We start from the raw sequence: 26141 nt of genomic DNA, 5'->3' as shown, positions 1-26141 counted from the left end.
ATATTGTGTTTGATGGCATTCCCAAACCAAACACTTTATTAATTAAAACACAAGTACTCTGGCTTCACTCATCACAGAACTGTCTTTTCTCCCACTTCGTCTACAGAGAAGACATGTGCTTTGGTACTTGATTCCGTCGGTGCTCTCTGCGCCTGTGGGTGTGGACTGAGGGACATGGAGAGCTCCTCTGTGACGGGGTCTGATGAGACCAGTGTCATCGTGCAAATGTATATGAGCACTGCATAAAATAGTCAACACATCAGTAAGATGTACCATCACTGTTTTATTTGGCAGTAGTAGAAATACATCCATGTTACAGTGCTTATTTGAGCTAAAGAGCCAGTGCTATTTTTCTGCTACTGTAGTGTTTCACCTTTACATAAATAAGTACAATCCCTACATTTAGGAAATAGACACGTTTACTAATATCAGCCAAGTAAGGACAATACATGGTTGTTTCCAAACTAAGCAAAACAATAATATAATAGAATCATTAGGAACAAAGAAAGAATGCCCTTATTTCCATTAATCACAGATTATACAAATTCTTAAGTCTCACTTACAGAGAAATTTCTAAATTAATTAATCCAAGCAAAAATCAAAAGATTTGAATTCAGCCTAATTCTTATAATCACTTTGCAATGTATATTCCAAATAATTTCCTAATATGTGTTCACATTAAAATAAAAGCAAATTATGTCATGAACATAATTTAAAATTTCTGATTATGAAAGGTCACAGAGAAGTATACTAAACGTTACTTTGGCATTCCTATTTCATGGATTTAAAGGAATACTAAACTAAATTCTTTTGTGATGCAAATAATCACTCTTTAGGTAATCATTTAAGCAGAAAATGTGACATCTTTTTTTTTAATTAAGTATAGTTGACAATGTTACATGAGTTTCAGGTGTGAAAACGTTACATCTTAAGGCAAGAAAAAGTTTGTAAATATTTTTTATAAAGTCAGGTAATTTAACAATAGAATCAAAATAAATGGATGCAAATAAACAGTACTATCTTATGAGACAAAGTTTTTTGGAGCTGACTATAACCGTATGAAAAACTTGGCTTCTTTTTTAAAAAATCTCACTTTGACATTTAATAAATATATCGTAAGCCTTCAATGAAGAAATAACTACTTTTAGCTGAACAAAAATGTAGAGAAACCAAAATAGAAAGTTACCAAACATAAATCACCTGAACACGATCTTTTTTCCTTGAGAAAACAGGAGGAAAAGACCATTTTCTCAGGATAAATTCAAGGCCCTCTGATGACCACGTACACAGAGAAATGGACGGTAGCAGGCTGGTGGTGGCAATGGCGATTTTCTGACAGCACCAGCAAGAGTCTAACAGGGTTTTTTCCTAAAAAGTTCTAGACCAGTTTAATCATTTTTTATTATATATAACATTGCTTTCGTTGTTTAACCCAATTTCAAGGCAAACTGAAGTTTGTACATATGTCTTAAGTACTCTGCTGTGGCCAGAACCATTTTTAAGAGATGTTTCTTTTAAAAAGTTCAAGTTTCTTCCCATACAATAGAGAGGTTTTTTCCTATACTTATTACCCTGAAATTCTATTTGGTCACTCTTGTCTCTTTGTCAAAGGCCACAAAGAAAGCATTTTGCTGAAGCAGTAGCTACATAACTGACCAGAACCAAATCATACTTAAAACACTGAATTTGACAAACCAACCTCTTGAATATGGGTGACTTTTTTTTTTAAGGTGAAATGTAAAAGAGGAAAAAATCACCTTCTGGAAAGCCATTCATCTTATCTGATGAAATAAATTCCCCAGAGTTATCTTACGTAGTAGCAGCATTATTAAATAGTGCAATTCTTCCAAACAGATTTCAAACAATATCCTCCTCAAATAAAAAATTAATTAAGTTTACTACGGCTTTGTTGATAAAACCACAACTTAAAACATTTAGCCCCCCCCAACAGGAAGATTAGTATAAGCAATACCTGTCTTGCCTACGCAATGATGGGAATGTGTGCGTGCACACACGCACGTCTGTCAATCTTTCAAGACCAGTGGGACCTCAACAAGAAGCTAAAACTATAAAATATGAATTAAAAAATAAAACAACACATAATGGAATTTTTAGCTTTGATACTTCTAATGCTATTCTTCCACCAATAATAAGAATTGTGAATAGCCAATTGTTAAATTAAGAATATATGTCAAAACATCAGGAGCTAAATATCAGAGCAATATTTCATACTGTTTAATGCTGTAACCCACACATTATGGGACACAGTACATGCAAACAGCATAAAGATTCTGAAACTCATATTTTGTAACTAGTATTACGTAAGTGTGGCACAACTGTAAATTTAAAACTTTAAAAGATTATGCTTTCCCCCCTCACTTTTCATTCTCTATTCATTAATCAGAAACTAGGCACTTTAATCTAAAAATTCATTTTTAAAAAATATATTTTAGATCTTTCTGAGTAACTCCCTCTTAAAATAAAAAAAAAAGCCCACCTTAGGAGCAAAATCAACGAATCCAATCCGTTGATATGCTGAGTGAGCCACTTTAAATAAGTGGTATATGATTTAGACACTAAATTGACACAGCTCTGAATGTATCTACTACACTCTGAAGACATCTACGCACATGAACAACCCATTTGTTCATTTATTTATCATAAAGGACATGAAATATACTTCCATGCTACTAAAAAATATTTTGTTCTATGTCCAGGGGAAGAAAACCTTTAAAAACTCACTAAGATTCAAAGTATGAATATTTTTAAAATATGGGCATAATATGACAAACTCCCCGTGTGCTACAAATTGTACAGAAGAAAGGAGAAATTATTTTACTATATACAGATTAATACCTTCAGATATTGGGAGATAGTTTCAAAACTACACACAAAAAATCTTAATGACCTCTCATAGTTAATGTTTTCTTCTTAATCAATAATCATTCAAGGGAAAATGCTCTAATCTATAAAAAGATAAAAGAAATTTCTTCAGTCTCATTATTCTAACTTATAGGACCAATAATAATATATTTTGGAAACTGCAGTAAATCAAATATAAACTTGTAACTTGTAAACTTCTCAGTGTCAATTCATTTAAATGTTTTATAATGATACTCAGCCATTACAACTTCTCTGATTCAAACATGAGCAAATGCACAGGCAGTAATGTAAGCAGTACATCTCAAACCCCACTACCGCCCGACCTTGACTGAACACTAAATAACTTTACAATGAAAAATACATTTTCAGGCAAAGTTAAATTTGTTGACACTAGGAGTAATATATTCTTACATAAGGGGGCCACAAAGGTCTTGGCTAAAGTGTATACTTTCAAGGTGCAAAGCATAAAAACAGAGCTTTTGAGAATGATACTGGACATTGCAGACAGTTCGGGACGACAGATCAACTAACTCCCAAGTACTGGTTTCAGTTCAAGCAATATTTCTGTAAAATATACAACATTTCCTGACTTAAATTATTACCTAAAGACTAGAAAGCGCCACTTTGGATACAGTACACAGGGATTCAACGACAGAGCTTCTGTGTAAATACAGAATGATCACTCATTCTCTCCCAGATGTCTTTTCCCTCCCTGAGTCCGTATCCCCCAACTCCTTGTAATACGTGGTACAAAATCAATAGTTACCTTGACTATTTCACAGCACACTCCCACTGTATGGTTTTTATGGTACTTATTGTACTTTGGCTTCCAACAGGCCGCTGGACATAACGTGCCCGTGACTACTCAGACAGCTACTTGCATGCCTCAGCGCGTCCGCTCCGAGATAGGCCATTAAGAGTTCAGTGCGGCGAGTAAGGAGCTGCATGAGGTCTTCGGCCAAAGTCTCTATACTGGAATAGCGCACCTTCTCGAAGTCAAAAATGTCTTTGAGGAAGAAAAGAACTTGATTCTGGAAAATGAACACAAAGCAAATTGGCACTATCGACCAAAATTATATTAATCTAAATAGTTACCAATATTGTAACGAGCGTTGAATTAGGAGCAGGCCTGGCTTCCAGTACTAGTATCATATCACAGTGGAAAAGGGGCCTCGAACGAGCGATTAAACCTTTCCTAGGTCACATTTTCTTTTTCTGTAAAATATAGGATACTAGTACTACTGTTCAGGGCTGACGTGATGATGACAAAAAAAAATCTATGGGAAATGCCTGTAAACCCTAAAGCACTGTCTAAATGTAAGGGGCTGGTACTAACTCTTTCTCAGTAATTGAGGTTTTCGGTGTTACCTCTGAACACTGGTACTACTTTAAGACGGAAGAGTAAACTACTTCCAATAGTTGTAACTTTTACTTTTTAAAAATTATTTATTTATTTATTTATTTATTTTTGAAAGAGAGAGAGAGAAAGCAGTAGCAGGGGAAGGTGTGGATGGAGAGGCAGAGAATCTCAAGCGGACTCTGCACTGAGCACAGAGCACCTCAGGGCTTGATCTTACGACCCTGAGATCATGACCTGAGCCACAACCAAGAGTCGGACATTTAACTGACTGAGCCACCCAGCTGCCCCTGTAACTTTTAAGTTTTTTTTTTTTAATTTTTTAAAAAGATTTTTTATTTATTTTTTAAAAATAAATAAATTTTTGTGAGAGAGAGAAAGTACACGAGTAGGGGGAGCTGTAAGCAGAGGGAGAAGCAGGCTCCCTGCTGAGCCAGGAGCTAGATGCGGGACTCGATCCCAGGCCAATGCAGACACTTAACCGACTGAACCACCCAGGTGCCCTAACTTTTAAGTTTTAAGTGTATATTTTTCTGTATATAAAAAACGTAAGATATATGAAAAATAAAAATTTCAGGTCTCAAACCAGTGGAAAATGATGAAGGATATTTCATTAAGTTAATACTTATGCTGAAACTCATTTTTTTACTGCAGTACGGTTGAACTATAGTGTTTTATTCGTTTCAGGTGTACAACACAGTGATTCAACAAGTCTACACGTGACTCAGTGCTCACCATGGTAAGTGTAGTTACCACCCATCACCAAACAATGTTTTTACAATATTATTGGCTGTATTCCCTATGTTGTACCTTTCATCCCCGTGGCTTTCTTATTTTATAACTGGAAGTTTGTATCTCTTATTCCCCTTCACCTATTTCACCCATCCTCCCAATCCCCTCTCCTCTGGCAACCACCAGTTTGTTCTCTATATTTATGATTCCATATGAGTTTTGTTCATTTGCTTTGTTTTCTGGTTTCCACATGTAAGTGAAATCATATGGCATTTGTCTTTCTCTGTCTGACTTATTTCACCCTGTAGGTCCAACCATGTTGTTGAAAATGGCAAAATCTCATTCTTTTTTTGCTGAAACTCATTTTAAGCAAGTTGTATACTACTAAGTATTAAGTCACAGGCTGTTATGCCATGATGGGGGAAAAAAAAGTAATTCCAAACAGCAAAAACCAGAAATACTTTATTTCTATCCCACAGAAATCAAGTGTTAAGAAGTACTAGGAAGGCACACTTCCTAGATTTGCTTGACTCTGTATCTGGATGGGTCGTTAGCAATCAACCTGTCGAGCCCCTTCATTTTACAGATGAAGAAAAGGAGCACAGAGCATAATTTGCCCAGAGTCAGGCTGTTCATTAACAACAAACTTAATCCCCAGTCAGAATTCTTCCCACTAAACACATACCTTACATTTTAGGAGTTCGAAAAAACACAAGTCAAAAATTGATCAGTTTTGAATGACAGTAAAATAAATATTTACTAAACATTTATAGAAATGTTACATTAACAGCGCTTAAACATAAAAATTTAACTTTTTAAATGAACAATAGCGTGAAACATCCAAACTTTCAAACATCAAAAACTTTCAAATTCATACTTGATTATGTTTACTTTTATTTGCTCTTTGAAACTCAGCCTAAATTCAAGACTATGAAATAGTGAGACTTTTCTTGGCACTTTACCAAGCAGAAGATTCTGCAAGGAGCTATACTTTCTGTTTTGGTGAACTGCTGATGTTGGGATACAACCGTTAACTCCCACGTTATTTCTCACAACTGGGGTTTACCATTCACGTTACCTTAAACCAGAACTTACTTCTGAATTGCTCACATGTGCAACAAAGACACATTAGTATTGTTTTATACATTTCAGAAGGGTCCAGAGGTAAAGAACAACTGTCTGCAGCAACTTGATTGTAACACGGTAACACCACACAAAAGCACGTATCCATTATAGGAGGAATTGATGAGGTGAATGGACTTGTTGAATCTACTCCAGGATAAAGCACCAAATCTATATAATAATGTTCCACCGGCATTTAAACACTGAATTTAGGTGACTTTTATAACTTTACCTTTCATGAACATTCTTTTTTCTACAAAAGCAAAAACAAAACAGAATAAAGCCTCGTCCACTTTTCGATTAGAAAAAAAGAGACGATTCAATGACTGAACATACCTTAAAGAAGCAACATAAATCATAGAGAGAATTTCTAGGACCCAAAAAGCCCCAGGCGAGGACAGGGCTGATCTGCTCACAAATGGCATAAAAATGGGCAAAAAATCCATCTGGGATCTGTTGGGAAGTAAAGGAGAATCAAGTTATTTTTACCTTCTTGAGTTAGCTATCTCTAGCCGAGAGATTTAAATTGCTGTCCATCATATCATCAGCTCTTTTTGAGGACAGCCCAAGGGTTAACGCTGAGCCAGCCTACTAAGAAAGTGAATAAGCTTACAAGTAACTTTTAGAGTCACAGAATGTTTTATATAATTTTCATATCCTAGCCAACAGTTTCAAATGTGCTGAGGAACGTTATTTCTTGAAGGCATTTTCACCTCATAAAAATACTTCATAAAAAGTAATCACATCAGTGTTACAACCAAGCAATAACAAGAACGCTATGGTGTTCCTTCACACTATAATTTTTAGGATGAATGAGATTACCATGGTTTCAGCTATTAAACAGTTCCATTCAATCACTTAATTAGACTACCTGAAAAAGACCAAAATGATTTTTAAATGACTAAGCACAAAAATTTGCTAATTAGAATCCTAACTTTTAGTGCAGGAACCAGATATTATTGAAGCATTTAATTGTGTAATTACTACCTCTTCTCGTGCAATAGTAATACACACAGAAACCGAAGTTTATTAATAACTTTCTGAATTTCCCTTGTTAAATAACATCCTGTGGGATTTGTCATATGGCATCAACGGGGGATAACTATGCCTTAAGATTCTGTCTCCTGGAGGGGTTATTTTCTATTTTATAGGCTCCAAACCTCAATTTAAAAAAATATATACTCTAGCAGCAAGTACCATTTAATGAGTGCCCATTATATTCCAGATAATGTGCTAGGTTCTATTTAATCTAATAAAACGTTCCTGAAAAAGTAGGTCCTGTTAACGTCATTTCAATCAGGTAGAAAGTGATACATCAGAGGAAGTAAGTAACCTGTCCTAAGTAACACATAGCTAACCAGCGAAGGCCAAAAAATTATGAAGGATGCACTGAAGTGATCATTTAGTCTGAGAGGTTCTGCATATATTAAAATTCTAAATCCCATAGACTAACTGTAGTAGGAATTCAGACAGGTAGGACTTTAGCATGAGCTGGATGAAGAGACATGCTTCTGCAAGTAATAACATTGAGCTGAATTCAACAATAGGTAAGATATATTTAAATACAGAGGAAAGACTATGGCATTCCAGGTATAGAAATTAGTTCTCCAAGAGGTGAGATATATACGTAATCTGTGGCTATGGACAGAAGACTAGTCTAAGGTACAAGATTTAATCTAAGAAGACATAAAGTTATATATGTTATTACTATCATGATTATTATGGAAACTATTATTTATTAATCTCGTTTTTATATTTTTCATTCTATGTTTAAATGAAGCTGGTTGATATTATCTCGTTTCATCCTTACACCTACCCTTATGAAGTAGGTACCAATTCCATTCTTCAAACAGGAGAACTGGAGGTCAGCTGAGAGTCAGGAACTTGCCCAGGTCATAATAGCTACTGTGAGAGTCAAGCCCAAGTCTATAAGTCTGCTCCCTAGCCCCAAACCAGTGGTTCCCAAATGTTAGAGTTTATAATCATCATTTGGAAAGCTTGTTTAAAACACAGGGTCTCTGGAATCATTTTTTTTTAATTTATTGAATGATAGAGTACAAAGCTCCCAAAGAGGGAGGGGACCTGAGAGGGTTGCCCTCTGGAATCATTTTATTTTATTTTTTTAAAGATTTAATTTATTTATTGGATTTTATTTATTGATTTTATTTATTTATTTATTTATTTATTTATTGGGAGACAGAGACAGAGATAGTGAGAGAGAGCACAAGCAGGGAGGAGAGAGAGAAGCGGGCTCGATCCCAGGATCCTGGGATGTGGGGCTCGATCCCAGGATCCTGGGATCATGACCTGAGCCGAAGGCAGACACTTAATGACTGAGACACCCAGGCGCCCCACTCTGGAATCATTTTCAACAAGAATTATTCACATACATGGTCCCTAGAATCATTTTAAAAATTCTATCCAAGACATTTCTAACCCTAAACCCTCTCTCACATACTAGAAATCCCATGCGTGCCTCAATTTGCTCTACTGAACTATACAGAATGTTAAGGGAAAGGGAGAAGGAATTCAAAATGGGAAGCGAACCCAGTATCAACAAGTCACTCACCCAGCTTCAGGGACGGTCCCTATGAGCTGCCATCCCCACTTGAGAACTGACTCAGCAGTTTGACAGGAGCCTCAAATTACCCAAAAAAGAAGAAGTCCATGGCATAATGAAGCTTACCTTCATCTGTTGCCTCTTCTGTTTCAGCACTGACCAACAGCTTGAAGCCACAGCCTAAATATATGCAGAGGAGAAAAAGCAAGACTTACATTTATGACTACATAAACTTTGCATTCGGGGTGATTTTTGTTAGAAATTCATAGGCTTATGGGTTTAAAATGTTCAAAACATTAACCAGTCCAGGATCCTTCTATTGTTCGTGAATAATAATGAAAAGGAATTTTGTTTTTATAAGTTTTAAAATTAAATGCAAAGCCACTGAAGGAAAAAGGCTGAGCTCTGGTACCAAGGAACTTGGTTAACTATAATTCAACTCTCAGAGTTCTTCAGTTCTGCTCCTATGGGAAAAGAGTGAAAATATGGGTACACAGATACACATATACAATAGCTGTTTTATGCATAGTAATGAAGACAACATAGTGTTTTTTTTCTTCAGGAATAGTACTGCTGGAAATAGCTGCGGGTAGAGCTAACAGTTGTTTTTTTTTTTCTTAAAGATTTTTATTTATTCATTCAACAGAGAGACAGCCAGCGAGAGAGGGAACACAAGCAGGGGGAGTGGGAGAGGAAGAAGCAGCCTCCCAGGGGAGGAGCCTGATGTGGGGCTCGATCCCAAGACTCCGGACCAAGACTCCGGGATCACGCCCTGAGCCGAAAGCAGACGCTTAACAACTGAGCCACCCAGGCGCCCCAGAGCTAACAGTTTTACTCCAAGAAAGAACTAAGGAATACAGCCTTAATGAAAGGGACTGAAACATACGAGTGGATCTTAAGGACATCTGGCATGGCCCAACTTTGATCAAGATCACTTTACCAAATCAGTTAAGAAATGGGAGAACATGTACCTTTTATGGTTAAAACATATTTTGAGTGAAAAGTGGATTTATTAAACATGCTTTAAAATTTAATATCAGAAATTTCCAAAATAATTGTGAAATAGGCAGCTGGAACATTTTTTTAAAGGCATTCTAATTACAGCATAAATATCTATTCCACCTACTTCCTTCCAGGTACACACTTAAAGCACACAAAACAAAGTCAAATAGAGATCTGAGTTCAAAAAACAAGAGAAACTGATAACATTCAAAGTATCGAATATAGTTTAAACCTGTTTTATTTTTTGCATATGCCTATTTCTCTTACTCCCCCTTTTTTTAATTTTTAAAAAATTTATTTTTAAATACTCTCTACACTAACATGGGGCTTGAACTCACAACCTAGAGATCAAGAGTTGCACTCTCTACCACCTCAGCCAGTGAAGCACTCCTTCCTCCCCTAATTTTTGATAGTATTTGAGAACATAAATCTCCATATTTTTCTCTAAAAAAGACATACTGCCTTTTCACAACTGCTATATTTCAGGTTAGTCACGGAGCCAGTTCAGTTACAATTTTTGGTTAGGCCTGAACTGGTCTGAAGCCTGAGTCTGAGATCTGAAGAAACACTGGGTCCTGCAGGTCAGCGCAGGGACAGACAGAAGAGCCAAGGGAATTTCATCTGAGGACGTTGCGTCTCATACACAGCTGATCCCAGTATCAAAGATTGAGCCCAGTTTCCACGCTAGTCATTCTATAGGCAAATATGTAAGTAAGTCTTATTGATCTTCCCAGCTCTGACCATTTCTCATCAAATTTAAATGGTTGAGAAAAAGGTAAACCACCACTTACAGTTTCTTTGAAGGAGGAGTTTAGCCAGCGATTATTTACTACATTCTGTATGGATGTGGGTGGGTTTTCTAAATCTTCAAAGGAATCCATTAATATAAAATCCAGAACAACATCATAAAAATTTAGATTTTTCACCTGCATTAAATTATGAGTTAAAACACAAATTATTGTTACATAGAGCTGAAATACAGTCTGAACCAGGGCTTCACGCTTTTTAACAGCAGGGTCTTTACAGCTGACTCACATTATATCCCTGACAAAAAAAGAGGAGGAAAAGAGACAAGTATGAAAACAACTCACCACCAGAAACTGTAATTCGCATAATAGCTGTTCCTTCCTAGAGCCCATCAGCTGAAATTAATCTCTCCTTCACTGTATTCTAAGAGTCCTTTGTTCAGGCTTTGATTACGGTACCCACCATGCTCCATCTGCTCTGGTCTACAGTTCCTGGGATATCTGCCCGTCTTCCCCACCACATCATGAGCCTCTTGCTTCTTCATTCAGTCATGCATACCGTGTTGTACCACACGCCATACCAGGTGCTCAAACTTCCATGGCAACCAAATGAGATGCTTAGAATTTAGTGGGAAAACAGACAGCAACAAATAACCCCACAAATACACAGTTATGAACTGTGATAAACCCAGTAAAGGAAAAAGGACATCGGACTATGAGAGCTTATGATGGAGATTCTAATCTAGACTACATGTCAGAGAGGCCTTTCTTTGGGGACCGAGGCATCCCAGATATGGGAAATACCTGTCAAAGTGTTTCAGGAAAGAAGGAACATAGTGGTGTTCAGTTGAAGAAAATCATCAAAAGTGCGCTGTAGCCCTCTCTAGCAAAGGGCACAGGGGCAAGTGGCTGGAGACAAGGAGGAAGGGCTAGGTCTATGTTCATGATTTTGGATTTTATCCAGTATTTTGGAGGGGTAGTGGTAGAGGGGAGATGGATGATCAGATCTGCATTTTTTAAAGACTGTTTGGCAGCAGTGTAGAGACTGGAATGGAGAGGAGGGAGAGGGTGGTGCCAGGGAGGGAGGAGTAGCCAGGGAATCCGGCAGTGCAAAGACTCAGAGGTAGCCCAGGGATACAGAGTGTTTAGTCGGGCACAATGGTGCTGGCAGGATTAGAGAGAAGATGAAGAAACTAAAAAAACTGACAAAACTTAGACGTAAATATGATATGGTAGGCAAGGACCGGGAGGTGTAAAGTGTGAGTCCCAGGTTTCTGGCCTGCACAACTGAATGGACACCAATCCCTCCACCAAATGAGGGAACACCAAAAAAAGAAAGAGTATGTTTTTCTGTCTTTGTACGGACTGTTTTCTCTGCCTACAAAGCCTTTCAGCCCCTTGCAAACTCATTCTTTAAGCTTCTGTTACAACAAAATGTTCCAGGCTCATCAGGTACTTCCCCTATCCCAGTGCTGAAATCAGCCATTCTTCCAAGGAGTCCTAGGTTCCTTTCAGTGAACAGTGGTACTTAGAGGCCAACTCCATGTGCTAGGAGTAATTTCTTTTGAGGTGTTGCTGCTCCCAGACTCTTGGTGAACAGAACCAGGAAGTATACATATGCTTCTAAACATGCAAACCTTTATATTTATTTCTACATCTTAATACACACACACACACACACACACACACACACAGAGTAAACTACAAATTCACACAGACAGCTCCTACTCCAATCTTGGCTTTTTATACCTTCCTTCCTGAGTGTGCAAAACCTGGCTCCCATTATTCTCAATATATTTAATTATTTGTTTAATCCTGTGTAGCCAGTCCCCTGGTCCCTCTAAACTATCTGTTGTCCCATTCAAAACCATCCCTGTAAAGGTCACCACTCATCTTGCTGGGCCTTTTTACTGATGAAGGAAGAAGGAAGGAGGGAAGGAGGGAGGGAGAAAGGAATGGGAGGAAGGAAAGAAAAGGGAAGGAAGGAAAGAAGGAAGGGAGGGAGGGAGGAAGGTAGGAAGGGAGGGAGGAAGGAAGGACTTAAAAAAATAATCGTTTTCAACTATTGCCCCAAAGTATAAAGACTGTGGTTGCTATTGTTTATGACTGTCATAACCACTACCACATAATTGGTTTTACTGCCATTTAACAAGGACAAGGAAACAGTGGCCTCAGATTATATAAATATCGTTATGTACATAACTAAGGGGAATGAATATTACAAAAAAATTTAAACTTACTCCTCTAGCAGCAAGTTCCATTTCAGTACTATCCCAGTGATCAGTCTGCTCTAAAAAATATATCATTTCATCAAAAACATCTTCAAACTTCTTTGGATTCTGCAGAAGAAAACACACTTTAATCCTAAACTCAACTTTGTAACAAGGCTCAAGCCTACAAAGTAAATGAGTTACTCTTCAAGTGTGTTTGTTAGATCTTTATTCTACTAAGGAACTGAATTAAAATACATTTTCAAGGTATGTCATATACACTTGGTTTAATATTTTGTTGTTCCAACATTTGGCAGAACCCCAGACTAAGAACATTAGTAAAATGTCATGAGCAAACTGCTTACTAATCAAGTATGTATGCCTATCTAGGTCAGCCCTTCAAACGAAAACCTGGTGACAGCAGACACTATGTGATGCTTTTGATGCAGTTCCATGCCTCTTCGAGGAACTCTAGGGGAAATCACTGGGTTTAATCTGTCACAGGAAGGTCAAGAAAGCAACGTAAGATTTACACTGGGAATTATAAGTAATTAATATCACCTTACATTTATTTTGCACTTTAAAAAATTTTGCTTTCTCACTTCTCATTTAATTAATGATCGTAAGAACCCTCTGACATAGTGTATCATAAATATAATTCTATTATACAAATGAGGTGATTGAGGTTCAAAAGGATGGGTCAGAAAACCAGGTGTTCAAATGGCTCAAGAAAGACCTGTTTTATTTACTTCTTCTCAACATCTGGACAAACGTTACATAAAGGGAAGGGGTTCCTTACAGTCTTAATGAAGTTCTTGTGATGGCTCTGCCTCATTCAGTCCCATGAATAAGAGTAAGAGGCAGCTCAATTTGTATTTCCAGATATCTGAGATCTACACTATTTCCCGGAACCTCACTGAACAGGATTTGAGGGAGGTAAGTGAAAATGTATTAGAAATAATAGTGGTGGCTGTAGTATTAGATCTAATGATAAGCCCCACACGACACTCACAGACTTTACAGCAAACTGGAAACAATGTATGAGCAACAACTTGATCAAAATAGTGTCGACTTCATACATAGAAACTAAATCAACCCAAGTAGAAGTCAATGCTCTTTGGGTAATTTATTTTTCATATGTGAACCTTTGCAACAATCTAGAAGAACTTTTTCTTCTGTTACAAATTCAATGTATTACAATGTAATGTATGGTGATCTTCAGTAATCAACAGTAAAAAACTTGCCAACAAAACAAGTTTACCTTTCGTGCTTTCACAATTAATGCTGATAAAATTTTCCTTCCACTCTCAGCAAGGAATATCCTGTTGGCTGTTTCTGAAAGTATTACCTGAAAAAATATCCAATGCCAAAGAAAAAAGAAACCTATAATTAATCTGAATGGACATTTGACTCCATAGCACATCTACACATAAATTACCCTGATACAGTCAATGCATTGCACGTGGTACTATTTCCACAGGTAGACCACAGAGAAAAGTTGTACTAAGGCTTTAAAAAGAGCTCTTGAAACCTATAATCATAAAAGATTAAAGGGAAATAAATACGATATTAAATTCTGTCAATTTAATATTAGAAAATCCAAAATAAATGTTACATAGTCCCCAAAATGTAGAAAAATAATGAGAATTTTTTGTTCAGGGATCTTTTTTTTTTTTTTTTTAAGATTTTATTTATTCATTCGACAGAGATAGAGACAGCCAATGAGAGAGGGAACACAAGCAGGGGGAGTGGGAGAGGAAGAAGCAGGCTCACAGCGGAGGAGCCTGATGTGGGGCTCGATCCCGTAACGCCCGGATCACGCCCTGAGCCGAAGGCAGACGCTTAACCGCTGTGCCACCCAGGCGCCCCTTGTTCAGGGATCTTATTTCATTTTAGGAAATCAGTGATTTTACAAGTGATTCAAATACAAAACAATCTAGAAAACATACTAATTGATAATAAGAGGATTTTTATTTTAAGCAGCCATTTGTACGCATCTCCAGCATCAGAACTCCCTGTTTGACAAAGTGTGGTGGACCTGGGAAGCCATGGCAGAGGACAAAGACAAACGGGGACACATGAAAGGAAGTAGCAGGCAGGAAAAATAAACTTAGTAGATTTTATACCTGCCCTTAAAAATAAGGATAATAAAGAGCAAAGAGCTGTCCTGTTTATATTTAGCTGGACTCTGTAGCATAAGGGTGGGGATGAGGGGCTAGGTAAAGTCACTTAACGTTTAAAAAAAAATACCTGAAAAGCCTGTCGAATACAGTGAAGTTTGGCAAGAAAATCACTGTCTCCGAGGCACTCCAACATTTCAGTTCTATGTAATAAACAGGGAAGACAACTGTTAAACTGCATTCAAGACCAAGCCCACTATAAATCTGGATTCAAGGCTTAACATCAGGACCTTAATATAAAACACATGTCTTTTCAATAATGACAAAAACGTAAAAAAAATTTTTTGAGCCTAAAAGACATTTCCCCCATTCTCATAAACATCTTTAATAAATATTACACAAACATAGCAACAGCACCTTCATATTTTTCATAAACAAAAGCAAAACTGAAATGGTACCTAAGCACTCTTGAGTAAATTTTCCCTTCTTCAACTAAATGCATGGCTTCCTCATAGAAGGGGCAGTGGCAGAGAGACTCTAGACTGTAGGCATGCCGTCCTTGTCTGTGCTCCGCGAGCTAGGAATACAGTGCGTTACAACAGATTACACTGATAGAAGAAGAAAAACTATAAAAGATAGAAAACAGGATCTTGCTAACATCAAAACATACTCAATTTTATTAAACCCATAAAAATCATTCCATGAGATTTTACAGCTAGTGAGTTCTAAATTCACTTTATTTCAAGTTGTAAAAATGAGTATAACTTTATATCAAGCTTCTGAATTCAACAACTTAAATCCACAGGATACACAGAAAAGCAGTACCTTATAGTTCAATAAGAATAACTGAAGATGAAGCATTGGAAAAAAAAAAAAAGAGGGGAGGATTTTATCATCCAAAGAATGCTTGAAAATATTAGAACTCACAATTGTAAATGAAGTAAAACTTTCTACAAAAATACTGCCATCTCAGTTTGGCCAATTCTAAGGAATTTCTTTTCATAGCCAGCACTGACTAACCTTTGTGTAACTGAAAAACAGTCATGCACCTCTGGCTAGCATAACAGCTCTGCAGATGAAATTCCAGGCTTCTGACAATCCATTAAGCAGCAACAACTGCAAACACTATAGAGTAGCCAGCTAAGCAAGAAAGCTTTGGAGTGATTTTCATTTTTCAATACGAGGTGATCCATTTATATAGCACGTCGTAGGGGTTTTTGTCTTTTTGTTTTGTTGAGATCTTTTTAAAATTTTTAAGTAATCACTACACTCAATTAGGGGCTTGAACTCAAGCCCGAGATCAAGAGTAGCATGCCCTACCGACTGAGCCAGCCAGGTACCCCTGGATTTTTTTTTTTTTTTAAGATTTTGTTATTTAAGAGAGAGCACGTGTGCGCACGCACACACATGCACACTAGCAAGCTGGTGTGCAAGCTGGAAGCGGGGTGGGGAGGGAGCTGGAGCAGAGGGGGAGCGAGAGGGACAAGCAGACTCAGTGCGGAGTGTGAGCCTGATGCAGGCCTCAATCTCAGGACCCCGAGATCATGACCTGAGCCGAAATCAGGAGTTGGACACTGAACCAACTGAGCCACCCAGGTACCCCTGTTTTCTTGTTTTTTTAAATAAACATTTTAAAATTAAATTCAATTAATTAACATATAACATATTACTAGTTTCAGAGGTATAGGCCTGTGATTCATCAGTCTTATATAACACCCAGTGCTCATTACATCACATACCCTCCCCAATGTCCATCACCCAGTTACCCCATCCCTCCACCTCCCTCCCCTCCAGCAACCTTCAGTTTGTTTCCTAAGATTAAGAGTCTCTTATGGTTTGTCTCCCTCTCTGATTTTGTCTTCTTTCATTTTTTCCTCTCTTCCCCTGTGATCCTCTGCCCTGTTTTTAAATTCCACATATCAGTGAGATCATATAATTGTCTTTCTCTGATTGACTTATTTTGCTTAGCATAGTACCCTCTAGTTCCATCCACGCCATTGCAAATGACAAGATTTCATTTTTTGATGGCTGCGTAATATTCCATTGTATATACATACACCATGTCTTCTTTTGTTTTTTAATGCCTTTATTGAGATATAATTCACATACTATAAAATTCATCCTTTCAAGCGAACAATTCAGGGTTTTTTTTTTTCAGCATGTTTACTGGGTTTTGCAATTAACATCACCTTTTAGTTCCAGAATATTTTTACCACCCCAGCAGGAACCCCCTTACCTATCATCAGTCATCCCATTTCCCCTTTTCTCTAGCCCCTGGGAGCTAAATCTACTCTTAGTCTCTGGAGTCTCCTACTTTGGAAACTTCATGTTTACAAACAATATGTGGCCTTTTGTGTTTGGTTTCTTTCACTTAGCATAATGTTTTCAAGGTTCGTCTATGATGTAGCTAGTGTCAGTACTTCATTCTTTTTATGGCCGAATTGTATAGATATACCACTTTCCTTTTTTATCTATTCCTCAATTGATAGACATTTAGGTCGTTTCCACTTTTGGTTATCATGAGTAAGGCTGCGTTGAACATTTGTGTAAAAGTTTTTAATGTTTTCAATTCTCTTGAGTATATACCTACAAGAGGAAGGAAGGGTCAGATGGTTACTCTATGTTTAACATTTTAATTTTTAAACTTTTGTTTTGAGGGCAATGGCGGGGGAGAGAGAAAGAATCTTAAGCAGGGCATAGAGCCCAATGTGGGGCTCAATCTCCCAACATTGAGATCATGACCTGAGACAAAAATCAAGAGTTGATGCTTAACCAACTAAGCCACCCAAGTACCCCAGTCTATGTTTAACTTTTTGAGGAACTGCCAAATTGTTTGGCAAAGAGACCACACCCTATTCCACTCCCACTAGCGATGTACAATGACTTAGATTTTTTCACACCTTCACCAATAATTATTATATATATATATATTTTAATTTTTTTTATTATATTATGTTAGTCACCATACAGTACATCCCTGGTTTCCGATGTAAAGCTCGATGCTTCATTAGTCCCCTATAAGCACCATGCAACACGTGCCCTCCTCACTACCCATCACCAGTCCATCCCATTCCCCCACTCCCCTCCCCTCTGAGGCCCTCAGTTTGTTTCTCAGAGTCCATAGTCTCTCATGCTTCATTCCCCCTTCTGATTACCCCCTCTTTCTTTATCCCTTTGTTTCCCTACCGATCTTCCTAGTTCTTATGTTCCATAGATGAGAGAAATCATATGATAATTGTCTTTCTCTGCTTGACTTATTTCACTTAGCATTATCTCCTCCAGTGCCATCCATGTTGCAGCAAATGTTGAGAACTCATTCTTTCTGATAGCTGAGTAATATTCCATTGTATATATGGACCACAACTTCTTAATCCATTCATCTGTTGAAGGGCATCTCGGTTCTTTCCACGATTTGGCTATTGTGTACAATGCTGCTATGAACATTGGGGTGCATGTGGCCCTTCTTTTCACTACGTCTGTATCTTTGGGGTAAATACCCAGTAGTGCAATGGCTGGATCATAGGGTAGCTCAATTTTTAACTTTTTAAGGGACCTCCACACTGTTTTCCAGAGTGGCTGTACCAACTTGCATTCCCACCAACAATGTAGGAGGGATCCCCTTTCTCCACATCCTCTCCAGCAATTGTTGTTTCTTGCCTTGTCAATTTTTGCCATTCTAACTGGCGTAAGGTGGTATCTTAGTGTGGTTTTGATTTGAATTTCCCTGATGGCTAATGATTTTGAACATTTTTTCATGTGTCTGTTAGCCATTTGTATGTCATCATTGGAAAAGTGTCTGTTCATATCTTCTGCCCATTTTATGATTTGTTTGTTTCTCGCGTATTGAGTTTGAGAAGTTCTTTGTAGATCTTGGATACCAGTCTTTTATCTGTAGCATCATTTGCAAATATATTCTCCCATTCCGTGGGCTGCCTCTTAGTTTTTTTGACTGTTTCCTTGGCTGTGCAGAAGCTTTTTATCTTGATGAAGTCCCACAAGTTCATTTTATCTTTTGTTTCTCTTGCCTTTGGAGATGTGTTATGAAAAAGGTTGCTTTAGCTGATGTCGTAGAGGTTGCTGCCTATGTTCTCCTCTAGGATTTTGATGGATTCCTGTCTCACATCGAGGTCTTTCATCCATTTGGAGTTTATCTTTGTGTATGGTGTGAGAGAGTGGTCAAGTTTCATTCTTTTGCATGTAGCTGTCCAATTTTCCCAGCACCATTTATTGAAGAGACTGTCTTTTTTCCACTGGATGTTTTTTCCTGCTTTATCAAAGATTAGTTGCCCAAAGAGCCGAGGGTCCATTTCTGGGTTCTCTATTCTGTTCCATTGGTCTATGTGTCTGTTTTTGTGCCAACACCATGCTGTCTTTGTGATCACAGCTTTGTAGTACAGCTCGAAATCCAGCATTGTGATGCCCCCAGCTTTGTTTTTCCTTTTCAACAGTTCCTTGGAGATTCGGGGCCTTTTCTGGTTCCATATAAACTTAAGAACTATTTGTTCCAGTTCTTTGAAAAATGTCATCGGTATTTTGATCGGGAGAGCACTGAAAATGTAGATTGCTCTGGGTAGCATGGACATTTTAACTATGTTAATTCTTCCGATCCATGAGCATGGAATATTTTTCCATCTTTTTGTGTCTTCTTCAATGTCTTTCAAGAGTGATTTGTAGTTTCTAGAATATAGGTCCTTTACGTCCTGGTTAAGTTAATTCCAAGGTAACGTATGGTTTTTGGTGCTATTGTAAATGGGACGGATTCCCTAATTTCTCTTTCTTCAGTCTCATTATTCGTGTATAGAAATGGAACTGATTTCTGAGCATTGATTTTGTATCCCGCCACATTACTGAATTGCTCTATAACTTCTAATAGTTTGGGAGTGGATTCTTTTGGGTTTTCCATATAGAGTATCATGTCATCTGCGAAGAGAGACAGTTTGACTTCTTCTTTGCCGATTTGGATACCTTTTATCCCTTTTTGTTGCCTGATTGCTGTTGCAAGGACTTCTAGTACTATGTTGAATAATAGTGGCGAGAGTGGGCATCCTTGTCCTGTTCCTGATCTTAAGGGAAAGGCTTCCAGCTTTTCCCCATTGAGAATGATATTTGCTGTAGACTTTTCATAGATGGTTTTTATGAGATTGAGGAATGTACCCTCTATCCCTACACTCTGAAGGGTTTTAATCAGGAAAGGATGCTTTATTTTGTCAAATGCTTTTTCTGCATCAATTGAGAGGATCATATGGTTCCTGAGTCTTTTCTTGTTGATATGATGTATCACGCTGATTGATTTGCAAATGTTGAACCACGCTTGCATCCCAGGGATGCATCCCACTTGGTCATGATGGATAATCCTTTTAATGTACTGTTGGATTCTATTAGCCAGGATCTTGTTGAGGATTTTGGCATCCATATTCATTAGGGAAATCGGTCTGTATCTCCTTTTTGATGAGGTCTTTGCCTGGTTTGGGGATCAAGGTAAATTTGGCCTCATAGAATGAGTTTGGTAGCTTTCCTCCTGTTTCTTTTTTTTGAAATAGCTTTAGGAGAATAGGTATTATTTCATCTTTGAATGTTTGGTAGAATTCCCCAGGAAAACCATCCGGGCCTGGAGTTTTGTTATTTGGAAGGTTGTTTATCACTGACTCAATCTCTTCATAATTAATTGGCCTGTTTAAAAAATCAATTTCTTCCTGTTTCAGTCTTGGTAGTTTATAGGTTTCCAGAAAGGCCTCCATCTCGTCCAGATTGCTTAATTTATTGGCATATAGCTGTTGATAAAAGTTTCTAATAATCCTTCCAATTTCATTGGTGTTGGTTGTGACCTCTCCCTTTTCACTCATAATTTTATTAATTTGGGTCCTTTTTCTATTCTTTTGGATAAGTCTTGCCAGTGGTCTGTCAATTTTATTGATTCTCTCAAAGAACCAGCTTCTAGTTCTGTTGATCTGCTCTACTGTACTCCTGGTTTCTAATTCATTGATTTCTGCTTTAATCTTGGTCAGCTGCTTCCTCGTGCATGGATTAGGCCTGTCCCTCTTTTGCTGCTCCAGCTTCTTGAGGTGAGAATATAAAAACTGCATTTTAGATTTTTCTATTCTTTTGAGTGAGGCTTGGATGGCTATGTATTTCCCCCTTAGGACTGCCTTTGCGGTATCCCATAGGTTTTGGACCGCTGTGTTTTCATTCTTGTTGGTCTCCATAAATTGTTTAAATTGATTTTTGATTTCCTGGTTTATCAAGTCATTCCTGAGCAGGATGGTTCTTAGTCTCCAAGTGTTTGAGTTTCTTCCAAATTTTTCCTTGTGGTTGAGTTCCAATTTCAGAGCGTTGTGGTCTGAGAATATGCAGGGAATAATTTCTTTTGGTATCGGTTGAGACCTGTTTTGTGACCCAGAACATGGTCTATTCTTGAGAATGTTCCATGGGCATTAGAATAGAATGAGTACTCTTTGGTTCTGGGGTGTAGTGTTCTATATATATCTATGAGGTCCAACTCATCGAGTATGGCATTCAAAGCTCTTGTTTCTTTGCTGATTTCTTGCTTAGGTGATCTGTCTATTGCTGATAGTGGAGTGTTGAGGTCTCCTACTATTAGTGTATTTTTATCTATATGTCTCTTTATTGTGGTTAAGAGTTGGCTTGTGTAACTTGCTGCTCCCCTGTTGGGGGCATATATATTTATAATTGTCATATCCACTTGTTGTATACATCCTTTAAGAATAATATAGTGCCCTTCTGCGTCTCTAACTATAGTCTGTAGTTTAAAATCTAATCTGTCTGATATGAGAATTGCTACCCCAGCTTTCTTTTGAGGTCCATTGGCGTGAAAGATGGTATTCCATCCCTTTACTTTCAGTCTGAATGTATCTTTAGGTTCAAAATGAGTCTCTTGTAGACAGCAAATGGATGGGTCATGTCTTTTTATCCAATCTGCAACCCTGTGGTGTTTTATGGGAGCATTTAGGCCATTTACATTGAGACTGATTACTGAGAGATATGATTTTAATGACGCCATGTTGCCAGTAAAGTCTTTGTTTCTACAGATTGTGACTTTCTGTTCTGTATCACTCTTGGGGCCTTTTTACTTTTATAGAACCCCCTCTTAATATCTCTTGTAGGGCTGGTTTCGTGGTTACGAAATTGGTCAGTGACTGGCAATTCTGGAAGGTCTTTATTTCTCCATCAATTCTGAATGACAGGCTTGCTGGATAAAGGATCCTTGGCTGCATGTTTTTCTCTGAAAGAGCTTTAAAAATGCCGCCCCCAACCCCTTCTCTCATTCCAGGTCTGTGTAGACAGGTCTGACGTAATTCTGATACCTTTGCCTTGGTATGTGAGAAATTTCTTTGCCCTGGCTGCTTTCAATACTATATCCTTGGATCTAATATTTGCGAATTGCACTATGACGTGACGTGGTGTAGGTTTGTCGTGGTTGAGCTTGGGAGGGGTCCTCTCTGCCTTTTGGACACGAATGTTTGTTTCCTTTGCTAGATTAGGGAAGTTTTCAGCTACAATTTGTGCAAATATCTCTTCTAGACCTCTGTTTTTCTCCACCCCCTCAGGGATGCCAATGATTCTGACATTGGAACGTTTCATTGAGTCAGTAATCTCCCGTAACCTACATTCCTGAGCGTGGATTTTTTTGAGTCCAGATTCTATTTTAGCTTTTTCTTCTACTAACCCATCCTCCAATTCGCTGATACGTTCTTCTGCTTCATTCACCCTGGCCGTCAGAGCCTCTAGTTTTGACTGCATTTGGCTCAAAGAATTTTTAATTTCTGCCAGATTCGCTCTCATTTCCACCCTTAGAGATTCTATATTCTCATTAATATTTTCGTTAATACTTTTTTCAAGTCTACACATCATCTTGACCATTGTTACTCTGAATTCCATTTCTGATAATTTGGTTATATCCATATCCATTAGTTCTGTGGCAGAGGCCACAGACTCATTGTCTTTTCTTTGCTGGGGGGGGATTTCTCCTTCTCGTCATTCTGATGAGGAGAGGTTAGGGGGTTGTCCAGAGCCCAAATTACTGACTGGGACCCAGGCCGTGCGCCCTTGTTTTATAGGGATCTTAGGGATGTGGGCTTCTTGACTTTTCAGCCTGCCTTCTGGGGGAGGGGCCTGCCACTCCGATACTCAGGCGACCCTGTTTGGGTAGAGTCTCCGTGTCCCCTGCAAGGGGGGATGGGGATGGGCACACTGCGAGCCGGTATTTCCAGGCTTTTGTTCTCTGGCGGCTTTCCCTGGCAGTTTGCTGTGCCTCTTCTGAGAGTCAGAGCAGCAGTGGCCGAATCTCAGCCTCTGTCTCAGAACAGAGGGATCGCGGACTGTTCTCCACTGATGTTCTGGCCACTTTAACTCCGTTACTGTTGGTGCTGCTCAACCCTGCAGCGTCCCGGGATGTGTGCCCCACACCCGGCGTCCCAGCCCTCACTTCCAGGGCCGTCGCGTCTCTGTCCTTTGTGTTTCTAACACCGCCAGTCGCCCCACGTGCTCCCGGAGCTCCCGGTCTCAGTCTGGTTCCAGTGAGCGCACCGGAGCTCCGTTTCAGTCTGGTCGCGCGTGCTCCCGGCTCATGGTCTCAGTCTGCTCTCTCGCAGGTGCAGGTGCCGGTCCGCGAGTCCGCCCGCTCCCCCGTGCAGGTGGCTACCGCTTCCCGGCGCCCGGATGCAGCAACTCCCTCCCCCTTCCATTTATCTTCCAATATCTGTGTGCGGGTCACGGCTCCCCACTTCATACCTCAATATTCAGCACTGGAGATGTTCGTTTGTAGAGATCCAGATGTATCTTCTTGCATCTCAGGCTGATTCCGTGGATGTTCAGGCTGGTCTGGTACCTATCCAACTCGACTCATGGGACCAGCTGAAAAAGGGGTCCCCTACTCCTCCACCATCTTAACTCCTATTATATATTTTTAAAAGACTTTTTATTATTTGAGAGAGAGAGAGTGTGCTCACACAAGCAGGGGGAAGGGGCAGAGGGAGAAGCAGACTTCCTGCTGAGCAAGGAGCCCAATATGGCTCAATCTCACAACCTGAGAAAATCACCTGAGCCAAAGGCAGACACTTAATGGACTGAGCCACCCTGGGGCCCATATTATTATTCATTTTTTATATTATAGCCCCTCTAGTGGGTATGAATTGGTTTAATCTCGCTAATGACAATGTTGAACATCTTTCATCTCCTCACTAGCCTCTATATATCTTCTTTGGAGAAATGTTTATTCAAATCCTTTGCCCATTTTTAAGTTGGGTTTTTGTCCATTTGTTGTTGAGTTATAACCATTCATTATCTATTCTGGATATGTGTCTTTGTAAGACACATGATTTACAAATATTTCTCCCAATCTGCTGTTTTTTTCACTTTCTTATTGGTGTCCTTTTTTTTTTTTTTTTTTAAGATTTTTATTTATTTATTTGACAGAGACAGTGAGAGAGGGAACACAAGCAGGGGGAATGGGAGTGGGAGTGAGAGAAGCAGGCTTTCTGCCTAGCAGGAAGTCCGATTTGGGGCTTGATCCCAGCACCCTGGGATCATGACCTGAGCTGAAGGCAGACACTTAATGACTGAGCCACCCAGGCGCCCCTATTGGTGTCCTTTGAACCACAAAAGTTTTTACTTTTGATAAATTCTAATTAATAATTTTTTCCCCTCTTTTCTGCCTTAACTTTTACTCCCTGCTTATGCAGAACATCAAGGTCAGCCAGAGGTAAGGGGTCAGGGACTTTTAAGGTCTTTCCCGGACATATGTGCAATGCTGCACATTCCTGTGACCTTCTAGATTTCTAGAAATATGTTGGAACTTTTCAAACCCCCTGTTAATAAAATCTCATTGCCCAATTTTTCCTTTTAAGTTTTTTGGTCGACCTCTTATTAGCCCTCACTGGTATCACCACCTCAGGTAGCTATAATATTAAACAATTGCCACTGATTGTTTTTAACAAAGGCCATAGGGATAGGACTCTCCTGTGGAGCAAGCTCTAAGTCAGATCAAATAAAGGTTAAGTCCTGAGAAGGAACTTTGCAGGGAGCTGCCATATAGGTCAAAATAGAACTTTGTGAAACTCCAAAATCACTAAGTTTCTTTTAGTGGTTGCCAGGCCTGGTTTTTGCAGTTACCACAGTTGTGAGATTGTTGGTTTTCAAGAATATGGAAGAGAGGGGGATGGGAACAGATCAAATTAAAAATCCACAAAGTTCACTGTTCTTATGGGGATTCAGCCATTTTTCTTGAAATGAAAAGCCCCCTGAGTTTCTGAAATAAGTCTTTCATTAATTTTCAGAGTTCTTAAATTTTTGATTTTGACAATTCTTGCCAGTGTTTTCACTGCTTTTCCGGAAGAGATTTCTGGAGATTGTTACTCTATTGTGCTAGAAGTATTTCTCTGTGCTGTAGTTTTGGCACTTCATATGCACCCAGTGCTGTGCTAAATGCATTAACTTGATAATCTGATTTAATCTTTAGAACAATTCATAAAGTAGGTACTGTTATTACCCACATTTTACAGATAAAGCAACAGAGATTCAGATTAGCAGGAACTTGCCCCAAGTCCCACAACCAAATGGTAGAATTTAAACCCAGGCATTAATTCCAGAGCTTATACTCTTAAATATCATTTTACAACTCTCCTATCAGCCTTATCCGAAAACCCAAGGGGAAAGAAGTTTAAGCATCGGCAATATTTAAGATAGTATAAATATGGCTATTAGATCAGAGATAAAAAAAGGTAAACAGAAATGACAATACCTGATATTATATATTCTGTTTTAATATTTCCCTCCATACTTTAAGGAAAATATATTATGCTAAAGGCAATGTGCTTCTGGGGTTAAAAAAACTAATACATTATAAAATAACTTAGAAATTCTTTAGATATTAAATAGTTTAAAGTTTTGTACCACTATCAAAAACAAATAGGATTTATGTTCACCTGTCAGTAGAGAAAAATTCTGAGGAGGAAAATGGGGCTCCAATTAAACTTTCTATATAAAATAATTTATACTAATAAGAAATGAATAAATCCAACAATGACAGATTCCAGCATCAAGTCCTGATTTATTGATCTACCTTGCTTATTGCTGGTTTCACTGAAGTGATCATTTAAATAAGTCTCTCTCTTTTTTAAAGAATTATTTATGTATTTGAAAGAGAGAGAGTGCATGCATTTGCACATGTGTGGGGGGGGTAGAGGGAAAAAATCTTGAAGCAGACTCCCCACTGAGCGCAGAGCAAAACCAACACAAAGCGGGGGGGTGCCTCAATCCCACTCCAAAACTCTTGAGCCTTCATTAGATGCCAGTGGGGAGCCCCTAGGATTTAGAAGGCTCTAACTACTAGATTAATGAAAAGACATACACCCTCTGCCCAATTTAATCCCCAGGAAATCAAGGACACCCAGA

General features: G+C 38.5%; 1 protein-coding gene across 9 annotated transcripts in view; it reads right to left on the bottom strand.

The window, feature by feature from the left end:
• Positions 1–263: 263 nt before the first annotated feature.
• MIGA1 (mitoguardin 1) overlaps positions 264–26141 on the bottom strand; it is a 95960-nt gene continuing 70082 nt past the window's right edge. For 7 of the 9 annotated variants that reach the window (XM_087866023.1, XM_045801970.2, XM_087866025.1 and 4 more), the window contains 8 exons: positions 15191–15309; positions 14863–14935; positions 13874–13960; positions 12643–12741; positions 10448–10582; positions 8781–8834; positions 6431–6547; positions 264–3914 (listed from right to left, as the gene is read on the bottom strand). In XM_087866023.1, the coding sequence (XP_087722149.1) occupies positions 3696–3914; positions 6431–6547; positions 8781–8834; positions 10448–10582; positions 12643–12741; positions 13874–13960; positions 14863–14935; positions 15191–15309 (903 nt within the window). In that variant the 3' untranslated portion in view covers positions 264–3695. The remainder of the gene's footprint in view (positions 3915–6430; positions 6548–8780; positions 8835–10447; positions 10583–12642; positions 12742–13873; positions 13961–14862; positions 14936–15190; positions 15310–26141) is intronic. The other 2 variants (XM_087866027.1, XM_087866028.1) reach the window with 2 other exon arrangements.

The sequence above is a fragment of the Ursus americanus genome, chromosome 12 (assembly GCF_024610735.1).
Source record: "Ursus americanus isolate L20-20 chromosome 12, mUrsAme1.1.p, whole genome shotgun sequence".
Lineage (NCBI taxonomy): Eukaryota > Metazoa > Chordata > Mammalia > Carnivora > Ursidae > Ursus > Ursus americanus.
The sequence above is the reverse complement of the archived record's forward strand: the minus strand, read 5'-3'. Positions and strand labels throughout refer to the sequence as shown.